Below are 15,244 nucleotides of genomic sequence, written 5' to 3'. Positions count from 1 at the left end.
GGAACACCCCCATGCCTGGCCATGCCCTGTCCTGGTGCCGCTAATCACCCCAACCCTGCTCCAACCATGCCCAGGGGCGTGGGATACGGATTTGTAGGGAATTATCCAAGCCTGGCAGAAGGCTCACACAGTGTGCAAACCTGGACATAAGAAATGCTGACTTGGAAATGCCGTGGAACAGGACAGACATTGCTGAGAGAGAAATCTCGCCTTGTCCTGGGGACCCCAGCAAACTCAACATCACACCTGCTGTAATATTCTATTTTAATTCTGTAACTCCTATTTTAATTCTGGTGCTGTGCTGACTGCAGCCCTTCGTGGGCAGGGGAACACACAAATTCTTGGGATTGCCTGAAGATCAAGAACAGCAGCAGGGAAAGTTTTGCAAGTCAAAGCATGCAATGGGTGTTCACATCTGAGAGGGGAAATGTCAGGTCTTGACTGACTGGGGAACAGACCAAACCTGACAGAATTCCAATGAGGAGAGGGACTGGAAAGCAGCTTTTCACTCAGGAATCCCCCTCTGAGCGTGTCTGGAGGTTGGAACTTTTACAAAGAAGTGACACCTGTGTCACCACAGACTCCCCACCCAGCTCTGCACTCCTCAGGGGTCAGCAAAACAGAGTAAAAATTCATTTTTAAAAAGGACATTAGAGACTGATGGCCCAGCCAGGGTAAGGGCAGGAATGGGATGTGGGGTTTGAATGTTTAATTCAGTTTTCTTTATCTCTTCCACAACCCATCCTCCCTCCAGGAGATCTCTTCTGTTCATGGGCCATTAATTATTAATTATCTTCTGTCCATGGCCAGTGAGTGTCCCTGCATGGCTGATCAAATTCCATCATCCCATGGGGAGATGCTCCGCCCAGGGGAGGAGCCAAGCATTCCTACCTGGATACAATCTGAGGTTTCAAACATTCCTACCTGGATACAATCTGAGGTTTCAAGCATTCCTACCTGGATACAATCTGAGGTTTGAAACATTCCTACCTGGATACAATCTGAGGTTTCAAGCATTCCTACCTGGATACAATCTGAGGTTTGGAACATTCCTACCTGGATACAATCTGAGGTTTCAAGCATTCCTACCTGGATACAATCTGAGGTTTGGGACACCCCAGCAGCTTTTGCCCACTGCATTCCCAGAGGAGCAGCTTTCTGCTGCCCTGCATTGCCAGAGGGAGCCCAGGCCCATCTCCAGCAGCCCTGGAGCTGCAGAGGAAAACTCCCCCCTTGTGCAGGATCCCTGCTGCAGCAGAGCCACAGCTGGCACTGCAGGAGGGCTGAGCCCCCATGGGATGGGGCTGGGACACCACCCTGACACACAGGGAGTCAGCTCCTGCTCTGACTGTGTGTCTTTTTTGGGTTTTTTTTTGGTCCTATTGCATTTGTATTTTTTATTTTCCTAATAAAGACCTGTTATTCTTACTCCCATACCTTTGCCTGAGAGCCCCTTAATTTAAAAATTATAATAATTCAGAGAGAGGCATTTACATTTTCCATTTCAGGGGAGGCTCCTGCCTTTCTCAGCAGACACCTGGATTTCAAACCAAGACATTTGTTGCAGATTCTCTCACACTCAGTGTCCTCAAAGGGAGCAGAGATGGAGCTGCAGGTCTGAGCCCTTCTGAGAGGGGGAATTGTTACCCTGACCTTGATGCATCAAAGCCCAATGGGTGGAAACCAGCTGAGTTTAGCTGAAGAGATGTCAAACCAACCCCCAGAGGACCCCTGAGCTGCAGAGTCCATCTCTTGGAACTGGAATTGCGTTTGGGACATGGAGGGCTCAGAAATACCTGTTGAAAGGACAAGAGGAATGGGGGATGCCAGAGGATCAGGAATGCTCTCCTGGGGAAAGCAGGGACCTCTCTTCTCCCCCAGCACTGGGCAGGATGAGCTGGGGAAGGAGTGACCAGCTCCAAGTTGAGCTGCCAGCCAGAAAAAGCCATCGTGACCCCCTGGCACTGAGCAAAGCCCAGGAGATGCTGCCAGAGGAGCCTGGTGAGGTGTCTGAGGGTGAGAGCCACAAATGTCACCTCTGGGAGCAGTCAGGATGTGGCACGGCCTCAGTGGCATCTCCAGGGGAGTGCAGCCACCCCCTGACACCCAGCAGAGACATCCAGGGGCAGGAGGACAGGGTGGTGTTGATGGAATTGGATTCCTCAGCTCTGGATTTTCCTCCTGGACATGTCCGGGGTGGTTCTGTCCTTCTGTTTGCTCTGTGGAGCTGTGGCTGGGGCTGTGCTGTCTCACCCAGGCTCTGCTTCAGGGCTGGGGTGGTTTAAGCTCTCACCAGACACTGTTATAGAAGCTGGGGTGGTTTAAGCTCTCACCCAGGCTCTGTTATAGGAGCTGGGGTGGTTTTAAGCCTCCTCCCTGTTGTAAATGGGATGTTAAACACGGGCAGGGGACAAAGGAGCAACAGCAGCGAGCTGAGGCAGTGGCTTATGCTGACAGTTTGATCAGTCTATTGGAAAGACTTCTGAGAGATTGTTTAGTTACAGTGGGGAGAAGGGGAAGATTAAGACTTTGTGTCCAGCAGGAGAGGGCAGGACAATGGATGCTGAGAGGGGATTCAGACCGGGGGGTGCAAAGGCACAAATCTCAAAATAAATACCAGTGCCCAACACTTGTTGCAGGTTTTCTTACACTGAGTATCCCCAAATCCAGCCTGTGCTAGCAGAGGAGGACGGCACAGGGGCTGTTGTGTGTGTGGGGATCAATATTATCAATATTCCTGAATACATAATATTCTCTGACAGAAGTTAAAGTCCTCCAGCAGCCTTTGGTAAAACACCTGAGCTCTGCAGGGCATGGCCAGGGCACAGGAGTTGTGCACACCATGAGTCCAAGGCAACTCAAATTTCAAATAATAACTGTGATAACTGCGAGGCACACAGGGATCTCAGGCTCCCTGGTGGTGGTGGAGGAAGGACAGAGGTTCCCTACTGTATTTAGGGAGTATTTGATGTAGGGAATGATTGGTAATTGATTTAAAAGGCTGAATAATTTTTTAATTAAAATTATATTATGTTATATTTATATTTATATTTATTATAGTTATGTTAAAGAGATATATTATAATTATGATAAAGAGATATATTATAATTATAATAAAGAGATATATTATATTATATTATATTATATTATATTATATTATATTATATTATATTATATTACATTACATTACATTACATTACATTACATTACATTACATTACATTACATTACATTATATTATATTATATTATATTATATTATATTATATTATATTATATTATATTATATTATATTATATTATATTATATTATATTATATTATTACCACATACTATCATATCATATCATATCATATCATATCATATCATATCATATCATATCATATTATATCATATCATATCAATCTTATTATCACATCATATTATACTATATATGAAAGAAAAATTTGTGATTGTTTAATTTAGGATATAACTTTTATTTAATTCGTTAAGGCAATAAAATAACTTTTACTGCTGTTCAATTAACTAAATTATTTTAGGTAAATAATTTCCTTAACGCATTTCACACGCGTAAAAATAACAGGAGTAGCAAGTAGAGATAAGAACTACTTTTCTCTTCTTCGTTTTGTGCTTTTCTAGGGAAAAACTTGTTATGCCTCCATGCAACTTTCTCTTCACCAGGCTAAACAGCCCTAATTCTCCCAGCCTGTGGGTTTTGCTCTAGCCCTGACTGATGCCTTCTGCAGGCTGAGCTAGAACAGAGGCTGGACAGAGCTAAAGAATAAAGCAGGGATTTATTAAAAGGACTCAGTGGATCCACCTTGGGCAGCACAAGGGCCCAGCCAGGGCTACACCCAAGATGAACCAAAAATGGTCACAAAATGCCCCACTGGTCAAGGGGTCTCTCGCTTTCATAAGTTCTCCTCCATTTGCACGTTGCTAATTGTCCAAATTAGCAATTTGCTAATTGTCCAATTCCAGCTCCAGCCCATGCAGCCCCATCCTTGTTTTTCTCTCTCCAGCCCACGGTGTTTGTGCTCTTGGGCCTGAGATTTGGATAATTTTTCCTTGGTCCCCAGCTGGAGCAGGAATTGTTTTGTCTCCCTGCTCTGTGAACAGAGATCACCATCCCATAATGTGAACCCAGACCTACACACTAAAGCAGCACAGAACCTGAAAAACAGAAAAGCTCAAACCTGAGGCATCAACCCCACATCCAATCCCTGGTGGGACCTGAACTGAGCTAAGCCAAATTTTACCCTTGCCTTGAGGTTCCTGGGAAGGAGGCAGCAGCACCTACACTGAGTTTTGGAGCAGAGCCAGTGTGGCACATGGTTCCATCTTTCCTGCAATACCCATGGCAGTTTATGCCTCACGCCTTCCCAGAGCCCAGAACCTTCCACTCCAAGTGCTTTGCTCTCCATGGAAGAAGAATAACACAGTAGTAAAGCAGCCTCAATTTTTACCACAAGAAACCACCAGGACTGGTTCTAGACCCAGTTTCCACAAGATTCAATTTGGTTTTTCCCCACAAGAAACCACCTGATCCAGGACTAGTTCTAGATCTAGTTTCTACAAAATTCAGTTTGGTTTTTCCGTTCTGGATCTGACACAAGACACTTTGAGGTCCAGTTCCTGCAGCTCAGACAGAATCCATGTCTCAGTCTTAGCCACAGTGCCCAGGATGGGCAGCCCAGCTGACCACTGTCCCCAGTGACCACTGTCCCCTCTGTCCCCTCTCTCCCCTCCCTGCCAGGCTCCTCCTTCCCATTTAACCCCAGGCTGTTCATGGGAGCAGAACCAGCCTAGGCATTTCAGTCCTGGTCTCAGGGCTCAGGGAAGGACTCCCCAAAGAGGGGCAGCCCAGGGATCCCCCTTAGATCCCCCCCCAGCTGTGCCACAGCTGAGTGGATGTGGCAATTCCCACCCACGGGGTGTTTTCCATCATGTTTGGGTGTTGGGAAGCCGCTTCCCGGTGCCAAACTGTGACTCACCCTGGGTGATTTCAGCACAGTTGGCACCAAACACTTCTTGAGGCCACCCACCACCACAAAGGGGCACCCCAAAATGGAATTTGTCTCCTCAAACTGGAGTTTGCCTCCCCAAAGTGGAGTTTGCCTCTCCAAAGGGACTCCCCAAACTGGAGGCATGGCTGGAGGGCTTGGCTGACCAGTGGGAGATGACCAGCACCCTCACTGGCCTCAGTGGAGAGCTGCTCCTTCCTTCCCTGGGTTTCTGATGCTCATTCTGGTCCCAGTGTCCTGTCCCCTGTCCCTGCAGGACACATTTCCCTCCCCAGTGCCAGCTTTGGGAAGGAGGCAGGAGAGGAATGGCTGGCAGTGGCAGCGAGGGGACAGCAGGATCACAGCCCTGCCAGGACCCAAACAAACCCCAGCATCTCTCTTTGGAGGAAAGCTTTTACAGCACTGAAAATCTCACAGTGTTTACTGTGGTCACAGCCTGGAAGCCTGCATTTGCATATGCAAATCGTATGCATTTATGTAAATTCCGGGTGGAATAATATTATCACGGTCTCTGCAGAATAGATCCTCAGCCATGGCAAATCAGTGGATTGTGTTTTCCAGGCAGGAGTGGCGCTGCTTTCAGCAGGCACTGCTGAACAGAACATTTCTATCTGGAGGGGGGAGAACAATGCAGGACCCGCTCCTGGGCACTCCCAGTCCCTTGGCAGCAATTTCATTCACGTTCCTGCAGAGAAGCGGCTCCAGTCCCATCCCCATTCCCAGCACCAGCTCCATCCCCATCTCATCCCCATCCCTATCTCCATTCTCATCCCCAATCCCATACTCCAATCCCAGCCCCATTCCCATCCCATCCCATCCCATCCCATCCCATCCCATCCCATCCCATCCCATCCCATCCCATCCCATCCCATCCCATCCCATCCCATGCCATCCATCTCTGTCCCCACTGACCACTGCCCTCTCTGTCCCCTCTGTCCCCTCCATGCCAGGGTGGCACATGGTTCCATCTTTCCTGCAATATTCCTGGCAGTTTGTGCCTCACACCTTTCCAGAACCTTCCACTCCAAATGCTTTGCTCACCATGGAAAGAGAATAACAGGACCCAGTAGTAACGCACCTCATTTTTCACCACAAGAAACCACCAGGACTGGTTCTAGATTTCTACAAGATTCAATTTGGTTTTTCACCATAAGAAACCACCTGATTCAGGACTAATTCTAGATCTGGTTTCCACAAGACTCTATTTTTTCCCCATAAGAAACCACCTAATCCAGGACTAATTCCATATCAAGATTCAAATCTAGGACAAGATTGAATTTGGTTTTTCACCTCAAGAAACCATCTAATTTAGGACTAATTCTAGATCTAGTTTCTACAAGATTCAATTTGGTTTTTCCCCACAAGAAATGACCTAATCCAGGACTAATTCCTCCACGCCAGGAGGGGGCAGAGGGAATTCTCTGTCAGAACGAGGGACAAACAGGCAGGGGGAAGGATGAGGTGCCAGCAAAGGACATGAGGCTCCTGCAGGGGCAGGACAGTGTGGCATTCACATTCTCTGAAAAAATCCCTTCGCCCAGGATTCTGCTCCTGGGAAGCTGAGAAACCTCAGAGAAAAATGAAAACAATAATTGTCCCATTTGCTTCTCCTGTGTTGTGCTCATGTGGAATGTGTTTGGAGATTGTTTACCCACAGGTGATTGTTTCATTGGATTCTGCTGTGAGTTGTTTTGACTCTTTGGCCAATCAGGGCCAAACTGTGTTAAGACTCTGGAAAAAGTCACAAATTTTCATTATTATCTTTTTAGATATTCTTTAGTACAGTTTAGTATAGCATTCTTTAATATAATATAGTATCATAAAATAATAAATTAGCCTTCTGAGAACATGGAGTCACATTCATCATCCCTTCCTGCCATGAGGGCACCACACAAATCCAACACACAAGGACCATGGATAGTGTTAGGACTAAAATTAAAACCAGGATTACTGGACTGGGCTGGACAGAGGCAGCTCCTGCAGAGCAGGGCTGTGATGGGAGGAAACATCTCCACTCCACGGGCTCACAGCACTTCTGAGCAGCTCATCTGTGTCCTCTGGGCACCAAAGGTTGATTTTGGCAACCTCCAAAGCCTCTGGGCATGTCCATGGTGGTGCTGTCCCCCTCGTGTCTGGCTCTTCCCAATTGTCACAAAGGTATCACTGTTCCCAAAAGGATGTGAAAATCACAGCCCCAGCCCCAGCACACGAGGGAAGGGTCTCCTTTTGGGTTTTCTCCTTCAAAACTGTGCTCCTGAGCATTGCACCACTGCTGGAGGCAAAGAATTTCTTTTATATCCACTCTTTTACGCTCTTTTTACATCCTCACTTCACCAACAGCAGCAGCAGCCTGTGCCCCACCAAACCCACAGATGAGGATTTGGTATCTGAAGAGGTTATTTTTAGATTTTTAGGGGTAAAAATGAGCAAACTCAAAGGAAAATGAAAAATATAGAGACAGCCATGGCTTGGTGTTCTGCATCAACTCCCTGTCAGACAAACAACAGGTGAATGTCATTGAAAGCATTTTAAAGTTTTAAAGTTTAATTTTTAGTTTAATTTTAAGTTTAATTTTTAGTTTTAAAGTTGTTTTTTTGAAGTTTATTAAAGGGGAGTGGGTTGTTACCAAACCTAATCAGGCTTCAGCAATAATCAGAATTTAAAACCACAATTGAAATATTTTGCAACAATTAAACAAATAAACAAACAAGAAATCCTCCCCAAAAACATCTAAGAGATCTCTGCAGGTAAAACATTCCTTTTAAATGTGCCTCTGGCTGCAAGAAACTCCTGTGACATTCACTGCAAATTTCTTAGATATAAACCTCCATAATCTCTAGAAAATAACTGCAGGAAATTTGGGTGACTTTGTGACATAAAAATGGGATCAGAATAAAAAACCTTGAAGGTTTTATCATCCTTTTGTTGAAAAGGGGGCAGAAGATCTGGAGCCTGAGCCAGGGTGAGGCTGGAGAGCAGCAGGGAAAGTTTCTCATTTAAAATTATGAGCACTGGGAAAGGTGCCAGTTAGACTTGATTAGATTTGTAAGATTAATTAAAAGCAGACAGGTTCAGTGAATTGTGAACAAGACAAATTAGCAAATTAGCAAATCAGGAAACTCATCTTCAGAAATGGAATTAAGAGATTTTGGCTCCTTTATCAGGGCAAATTTGTTTTTCAGAGTGTGGTTCTTTCATGTTCCAGGGGTGGCATTTTACTATTCTACATAAAAATTGTATATAAAATATAATTTTAATAATAATTCTTAACATATATATTTCACAGAATCAAAAAATAAATCTCATTTAATATAAAAAACATTTTTAAAAATTACAAAACTGCCACTAAAAAATGAAACACTCCCCTGTAAAAAAGATCCCAGCCAAGGCAATGAGCAGGGTTTGTAAAGAACCCCGTGGTGTGCAAACAAACACCTGGTTTGGGGTTAATTAGGGATTTCTGAGGAGACCTGGGTATGGTCCCATAAAGAGAAGGCTCATGAAGTGGGAGAGCTGGGGGATCTCAAAATCCCTCTGTCCCAAGGGAAAGCTTATCTCAGGAAAAGCTGGAATTAATATTAAAAAAAACTGGAATAATATTAATTCCCAGGAATTAATATTAAATATTAATATTTTAAAATTAATATTGAAACCAGAATTATATTATATTATATTATATTATATTATATTATATTATATTATATTATATTATATTATATTATATTATATTATATTATATTATATTATATTATATTATATTATATTATATTATATTATATTATATTATATTATATTATATTATATTATATTATATTATTGAAACTATAATAAAAAATAGAGAAAGGATCTTGCAGAAGGCCTAACAATACAATAATTAAAAACTGGTAACTGACTCCTCAGAGTCTGACACAGCTGGCTGTGATTGGTCATTAAGTAAAAACAATTCACCTGTTGGATAAACAATCTCCAGCCACATTCCAAATCAGCAAAACACAGGAGAAACAAATGAGATAATATTGTTTTCATTTTTCTCTGAGGCTTCTCAGCTTCCCAGGAGAAGAAATCCTGGCAAAGGGATTTTTAAGAAAATGTGACAGTGACACAGGAGAAATCAAATACCCCCTGAGTGTCAGCTAGAGAATGAAATGTGAAATGTGTTGATTACAAGACCAGTCAGGTCTTTCTGTATCAGATCAGAATATAAAAGAAGAAGTTGCAATAAAGTTGTTGCTTTTAGCCTCCTGACCTGGAGTTTGTGACATCCCTGGTGACACAGGGGGGACCTCCAGGTTTGTCCTGGGGCTCCACTGGAGCCTTGGGCTGCACCTGGGTTGGAGATTCTGGGGATCCTAGTGAAGGCACAAATGGCACAGCCCCCATTAAATGTGCCCTGGGGATGGAGTTGATAGTAAAAGATTTTAAAATCACTAAATTTGGACAGCTAGAAAGAAAGAAAGGCTCAGTAGGCCCTGGGAAATGTATTTGTATTTTTGTAAAAAAATGCATGTAAAAGTGTAAATGTATTTTTCACATGATCTTGTGTTTGCTAGATCATGTGAAACTGCACCTATGTAGTCAGTATATGATAAATGATATAATTGTTAGATGTGATTAGATATAATTATTGTTTAATCATGAGAAACTGTGTTAGGGGCTTGAGGGGGATCATGAGAAACCCATGCTTGGATGGAATCAATGTATAGAACAGTGTAATAAAACATTGTATTGTGATATTGTAATATCAATAGAACAATGTAATTTTAATAATTAATATGTAAGTTATATAATGATAAAATATAAAAACATGTTCATCCCAAACCCATGGTGGAGTCAGATTTGGGTCTGTACCTCTGACACCTAGAGCTCTCAATAAAAGCTTTATTCTTTAGCTCTGTCCAGTCTGTTCCAGCTCAGCCTTCTCAGGGCATCCCCTGCCTCTGTCCCAGGGTGTGAGCTCCTCCCTGACCCCAGCAGGGTGATGGGGCAGTGCAGGACACGGGAAATCACTATTTTGTGGCCTCCTCTATCCCGGCACCTCCAGCTGAGAGGGTGAGGTGGTCAAAAATCCCCCCTGAACTCCCAGTGCTCATCCTTGGGGTGCCTTTAGCAAGTGGGAAACACTGCTTTTAGTGAAGGAGTCAAATAAGGAGCTGGTTGCAATTAAGTGTCTTCTTCAGAGCTCTTTCTGGCCACTTAAATTTAGTTTTGAGTTTACTTACAGGACAGAGATTTGTGTTTTAAGGGCAGAAAGGCTCTTGAGTGAGGCAGAACCCTTTTCCCGTGGCTCGCCCTGGCCTTGTCCTGGAGACACAAGGGGTTAATTTATGAGGGATTGAGACCTCCTCAAGGCCAGCAGCGTGACACTGCTCATTGCTCTGTGCTGCTATGCTCATTTTGAAGCTGTTGCTGGGCTCAGGACTCCACTGGAATGAGTGGAACAGAACGAGCTCCAACCCAAACCACGCTGGGATTCTGCACTGGGCAGGGACAAAACCAGCAGGAGATGTCACCTGGAGCCCTCTGCCAGCTCCTGAGGCTGTGCATCCTTGGAGATCTGCTCTGGCAATGTCCTGCTGCTCAGGATTTGGGATCCACCTCAATCCCAGCTCCAAAACTCTGCTTTCCATGGCATGGATTGCCCATCCCACCCAACAGGGATTCCCACCAGCTAAACCTGGCTGGGAAAAACGCTGAAAAAAACCTTGAAGGCCACAAAACCCTTCAGAGCCACGAGATGCTGAACACTTGTGGCTAGCCAGGTACTCAGGGCTGGTTTTATTCACTGATCTGCTCTGGCAGTGGTTGGGGCTGGTCAGGACTCAGGATTCACCTCAATCCCAGCTCTAAAACTCAGCTTTTCATGGCATGGATTCCCACCACCTAAACCTGGCCGGAAAAAACACTGAAGAAGACTTTGAAGCCCACAAAACCCTTCAGAGACAGAAGCTCCTGAGCTGGTCAGGATTTGGGATCCACCTCAATCCCAGCTCCAAAACTCTGCTTTCCATGGCATGGATTGCCCATCCCACCCACCAGCTAAAACCTGGCTGGGAAAAACGCTGAAAAAAACCTTGAAGGCCACAAAACCCTTCAGGGCCATGAGATCCTGAACACCCGTGGCCAGCCAGGTACTCAGGGCTGTTTTCAGCCCCAGGTGGGCCCAGCGTTGCCCCTCAATGCCCACACCAGGAGGAGCAGCAGCCTGCTCTGCATGGCCCCACCACAGCTCCCCATCTCCTCCTTCTTTTTCAGCAGCACTAAAAGAGTTGGACACGTCTCTGAGGGAGCTTTGTTGGCCCCAGCTCCTCCTGTCAGCACTCACAGGCAGCATTTCAGTGACCTTTTCCCATCTGTGCCCCGTTTGTTCCCCTCTCAGGGCTCTGATGGGACGGCAGCATGTGAAGAAGCGTTGGAGCTGTGTCAAAATACCTCACTGGAGGTTGCATCCACAGCCTGAGCCACCCCTGGAGCTCACTCAGAGCTGCCTGGATGGGGACAGGGCGATGTCAGGGAGTTCCCGACATCCCAGCAGGGCTGAAATCCTCTCTTGGCTTCTCCATCCTGCTGCACCAGTGGGTTTGGAGCCCAAACTCTGGGTTTGGAGCACAGGGAGCTGGGGCAGGACCTCCCTGAAGAGCTCCAGGGCTGCACTTGGGCTCTCCTCTCTCTGGACAATGTCAAGGACCTCCCCAGCCCCTCAGTAAAACACATCCCACAAACCCTGAGCAGCTCCATCCCTTTGCCTTTATCCCTTGCACTGCCACTGCTGCCAGCTCCTGGCATTGTCTGGCTCACAGTGGGGCAGCAGGACTATTCCAGCCATTATTATATATATTTATTGTATTATATATATATTATTTAATAGATAATTATAGAATTATATATAATTGTATTATGTATTACATAGCATATGTTTTATATATATTATATGCTATAATATATAATAATATAATATAATTTATATTATAATATATATAGTATTATATATAGTATTATACATATTATATTATATTATATTATATTATATTATATTATATTATATTATATTATATTATATTATATTATATTATATTATATTATATTATATTATATTATATTATATTATATTATATTATATTATATTATATTATATTATATTATATTATATTATATTATATATAAATGCGTTTTTATTATATATATATATGGGTTTGGATTATTCCAAACCCATTTATAAGGTGATCAGACCCCATTCTCATCATTCTCCTTCTCTTAGGGCACACACAGACACTTTTTCCCCACCACAGGAATAAATAAATAAATGTTCTCCTTTCTGTCCCACAGCAGAAAGGATCTGTTTGGATGTTGCTGCCAAAATATTCCCTATCCAGCAGGAAAATCCAGCAGGAAGGTGGTGCCAGCAGGACAGGGCACTGCCTGGGGTTCTGCCACATGAAATGCCCCCTGAAAGTCTCGAGTTTAGCAGAGATGGGTTTAACTGGGGGTAAGGAAGCCCAGGGACACCAGCACAGGGCACCACGCTGATGCTGAGCCCCACCTTTGCTCTCCTTGCCCTGTTTTGGGGTGTGCTGAACCCTGCAAGTTGGGTTCATCCCCCAAAGCCTCCTCTGTGCCGGCCTCAAGAGCAGAGGATCAGGAAGACAATTGGAAAATGATGTTTTTTTAAGAGCATAGATATCACCATGCTAGAATCCACCACATAAACCCCATTTCCACAGAGCAGATATTGCAGTCTTTCCATGGTACCAAAGCAGATCTTGAATTTCTGTGCTTTGGGAGCATTGTCTCTCCCTGAACTGTGGCCCAAGTATTTCTGCCCTTCTGCTCCCTCAGCCTTCAAGAAACCCCTAAAACCCCACAGCATCTACAACCTCACCCTACATGGGGCACTCCTCACATCCCTAGAGACTCTCTGTCACTTTGGTGCTGCCAGAATCTATAAAAATACATAAAAACACACAAAACCTGGATCTGTGGAGGAAATTCTGTGCGGAGTGTGCTCCACTCCCTCCTCTCCCAGGGATGCTGCTTGCCATGCCCCTGCTGTCCGTGCCCTACATCCTCTGTAATTGTTCCTTTGGGGTGAGCTCAGAGGGGTTTGGGAGGAGGGGATGGAGGGGCACACACCTGTGTGCAGCAGCATTTGCTCCTGGAAACGGGCACAGGAGACATTTTGCTCCCGGGGGGGGATATTTTTGTTTCACGGGGGGAAAACGAGACCTTTTCACGGAGAAAAGAAAAGAGACTTGAAATGCTCTGAGACTTGAAACCCTCCTTGATTTGGGCATTAAATCCTGGTTTATTTCAAAGCCTGAGGCAGCTCAGTGGGATGAGCTGATGCCATGGTGAGGTGTCCCTGCCCCAGGCAGCTCAGAGCCAGCCCTGGCATCCCGACCTGTGCCCAGTGGTGCCCAGGTGGGGCAGAAAAGGGATGGAAGGAATCAAAGGGCTGCTCTCTGTGTTTCAGGAGCCTCCCCTGGCCAGGGCTGAGGGCCTGAAGTTGGGCAGCCACGCTCAGGGCGAGGAAATCATTTAATTCTCCAGGAAAACCTGCTGTGATTTAGCCATTTCATGAACCTGCGGAGCTTTGAAACGCTTCCTGAGCGGGGACTTCTCATTGTGCTCTCTGTCTTTCTCCTCTGGAAAGGCACATTCTCATCCCAAAGTCCACGCTAATAAATGGATTATTGAAAAAAAATTTAAAAATTCGTATTTTCCCATCCTGAATTCTAAATATTCCCAGATATGGCAGTCCATTCCCAAGTTCACTCCCACCTACTTCTTGCCATCTCCATGTTGGCACTGAAAGGATCTAATTCAGGAATAAAGAAGAGAGACTTTTCTGGAAAGGCGAAAATAACCCAAGAATCTCAGCAGCACCAAATTCCACCATCTCCCTCTTTTCCCTACGGATCATCAGGCTCACAGCCCCTACCTGGCACATACAGAAACTTAACAAGAGATATTCCAGCAAGAAATCCTACATAAAGACAGAAATAAACTGAATTATTCTGTTATGCAACTCGCTGGCTGCTGGATTTAAATGACCTGGAATGTTTAATTCAATATTGCTTGTTCTAAAAGGCTTCCAATTGCATTTTGTTACTGTATTCATTTATATAGAGTTTGATTTATTTTTAAAATAAGTAACTCAGGTTACTTACCAGCCTCATCACAAGATACAACCAATTCTTTTAAAATCTATTTTTCTCGTTGGTGCAAGGAAATTAGCTACATTTCCATAATTAAAATGAACAAAATCCACCTTTGAGCAATTTTCCTAATGAATGTTTTCCCAGGTGCCATTTGCGTTATTCGCCGGACTAAATTCACATGACAGAATACAACAAAAGAAGGGAAAGAAGTCCAAAAAAACGCAGCAACCAAACAGAAAATAGAATTAAATTAATTTTTTTAAAGGATTAATTGCAGTTTCATGGAAAGGAAGAAAATCCCTGTGGCAGAGTGATGGGAAAGACAAAATTCCCATTGCACAAGGAAATAAAACCGCATCCTTTCACATCTGAACCAAGAGCCCATCGCCACAGTGCCGAAAATGGAGAAATTAAAGAGTGGTAGGGAAGCCTCCATTTGTGCAAAGGGAAACCCAGGCATGGCCCTTTCAAAATAACCCCCAAACTTTTCCACAGATTTCATTAATTACAGGTCAAATCTGAAGAAATTACGCTTCGACTCCAGCATGCAGCTCCGCAGGGCGAGGGGTGAAAAGGAAGGGAACACACAGCTCCCATGGCTAATAATTAATGAATTCATTAATCAATCATAGGGAGAGGAAGGGCGAGGGGAGGAAGGAATCTTACCACCAAATTGGGTAACCGGCTAAGACCTTTGTGCCATTGAAGAGAAAAGACAGAATTAGTCCAAGCAGGTGGTAATCCATCAGTCCAGGCTGGTGCAAGGGGGAAAAAATCGCCGCGAAGTTTTCAGAAAAACATGAAGTGCCAAAATGAAGAAATCCCCCCTCCTCCCAAGGAAAAAAAAAAAAAAAAAAAAAAAAAAAAAAAGGGGGGGGGGTAAAAAAGAGTGAAGCCAAGTCCCTGGTGGCTCGGGTGACTTTTCCTGGCTTGTCAGAAACACACCTCTCCAAGCCTTTCCCCCCGTAGATCATCCAAAAGCGTTCTATTAAAAAGTGCAGGGCTCGGGGATGTCAGCAGGCGGCCAATCAGACCGCATGGCCCAAGGTGAGGGATGAGGCTCAGCCC

The 15,244-nt window shown here is 44.5% G+C and overlaps 1 protein-coding gene across 1 annotated transcript in view; it reads right to left on the bottom strand.

Moving 5' to 3' along the window:
* WNT3 (Wnt family member 3) overlaps positions 1 to 14,922 on the bottom strand; it is a 29,228-nt gene extending 14,306 nt beyond the window's left edge. The window contains exon 1 of the mRNA XM_063179064.1: positions 14,843 to 14,922. Coding sequence (XP_063035134.1) covers positions 14,843 to 14,922 — 80 coding nt within the window. The remainder of the gene's footprint in view (positions 1 to 14,842) is intronic.
* Positions 14,923 to 15,244: the final 322 nt, after the last annotated feature.

The sequence above is a fragment of the Melospiza melodia genome, chromosome 30 (assembly GCF_035770615.1).
Source record: "Melospiza melodia melodia isolate bMelMel2 chromosome 30, bMelMel2.pri, whole genome shotgun sequence".
Classification (NCBI taxonomy): domain Eukaryota; kingdom Metazoa; phylum Chordata; class Aves; order Passeriformes; family Passerellidae; genus Melospiza; species Melospiza melodia.
This window is presented reverse-complemented; position numbering and strand designations above follow the sequence as displayed.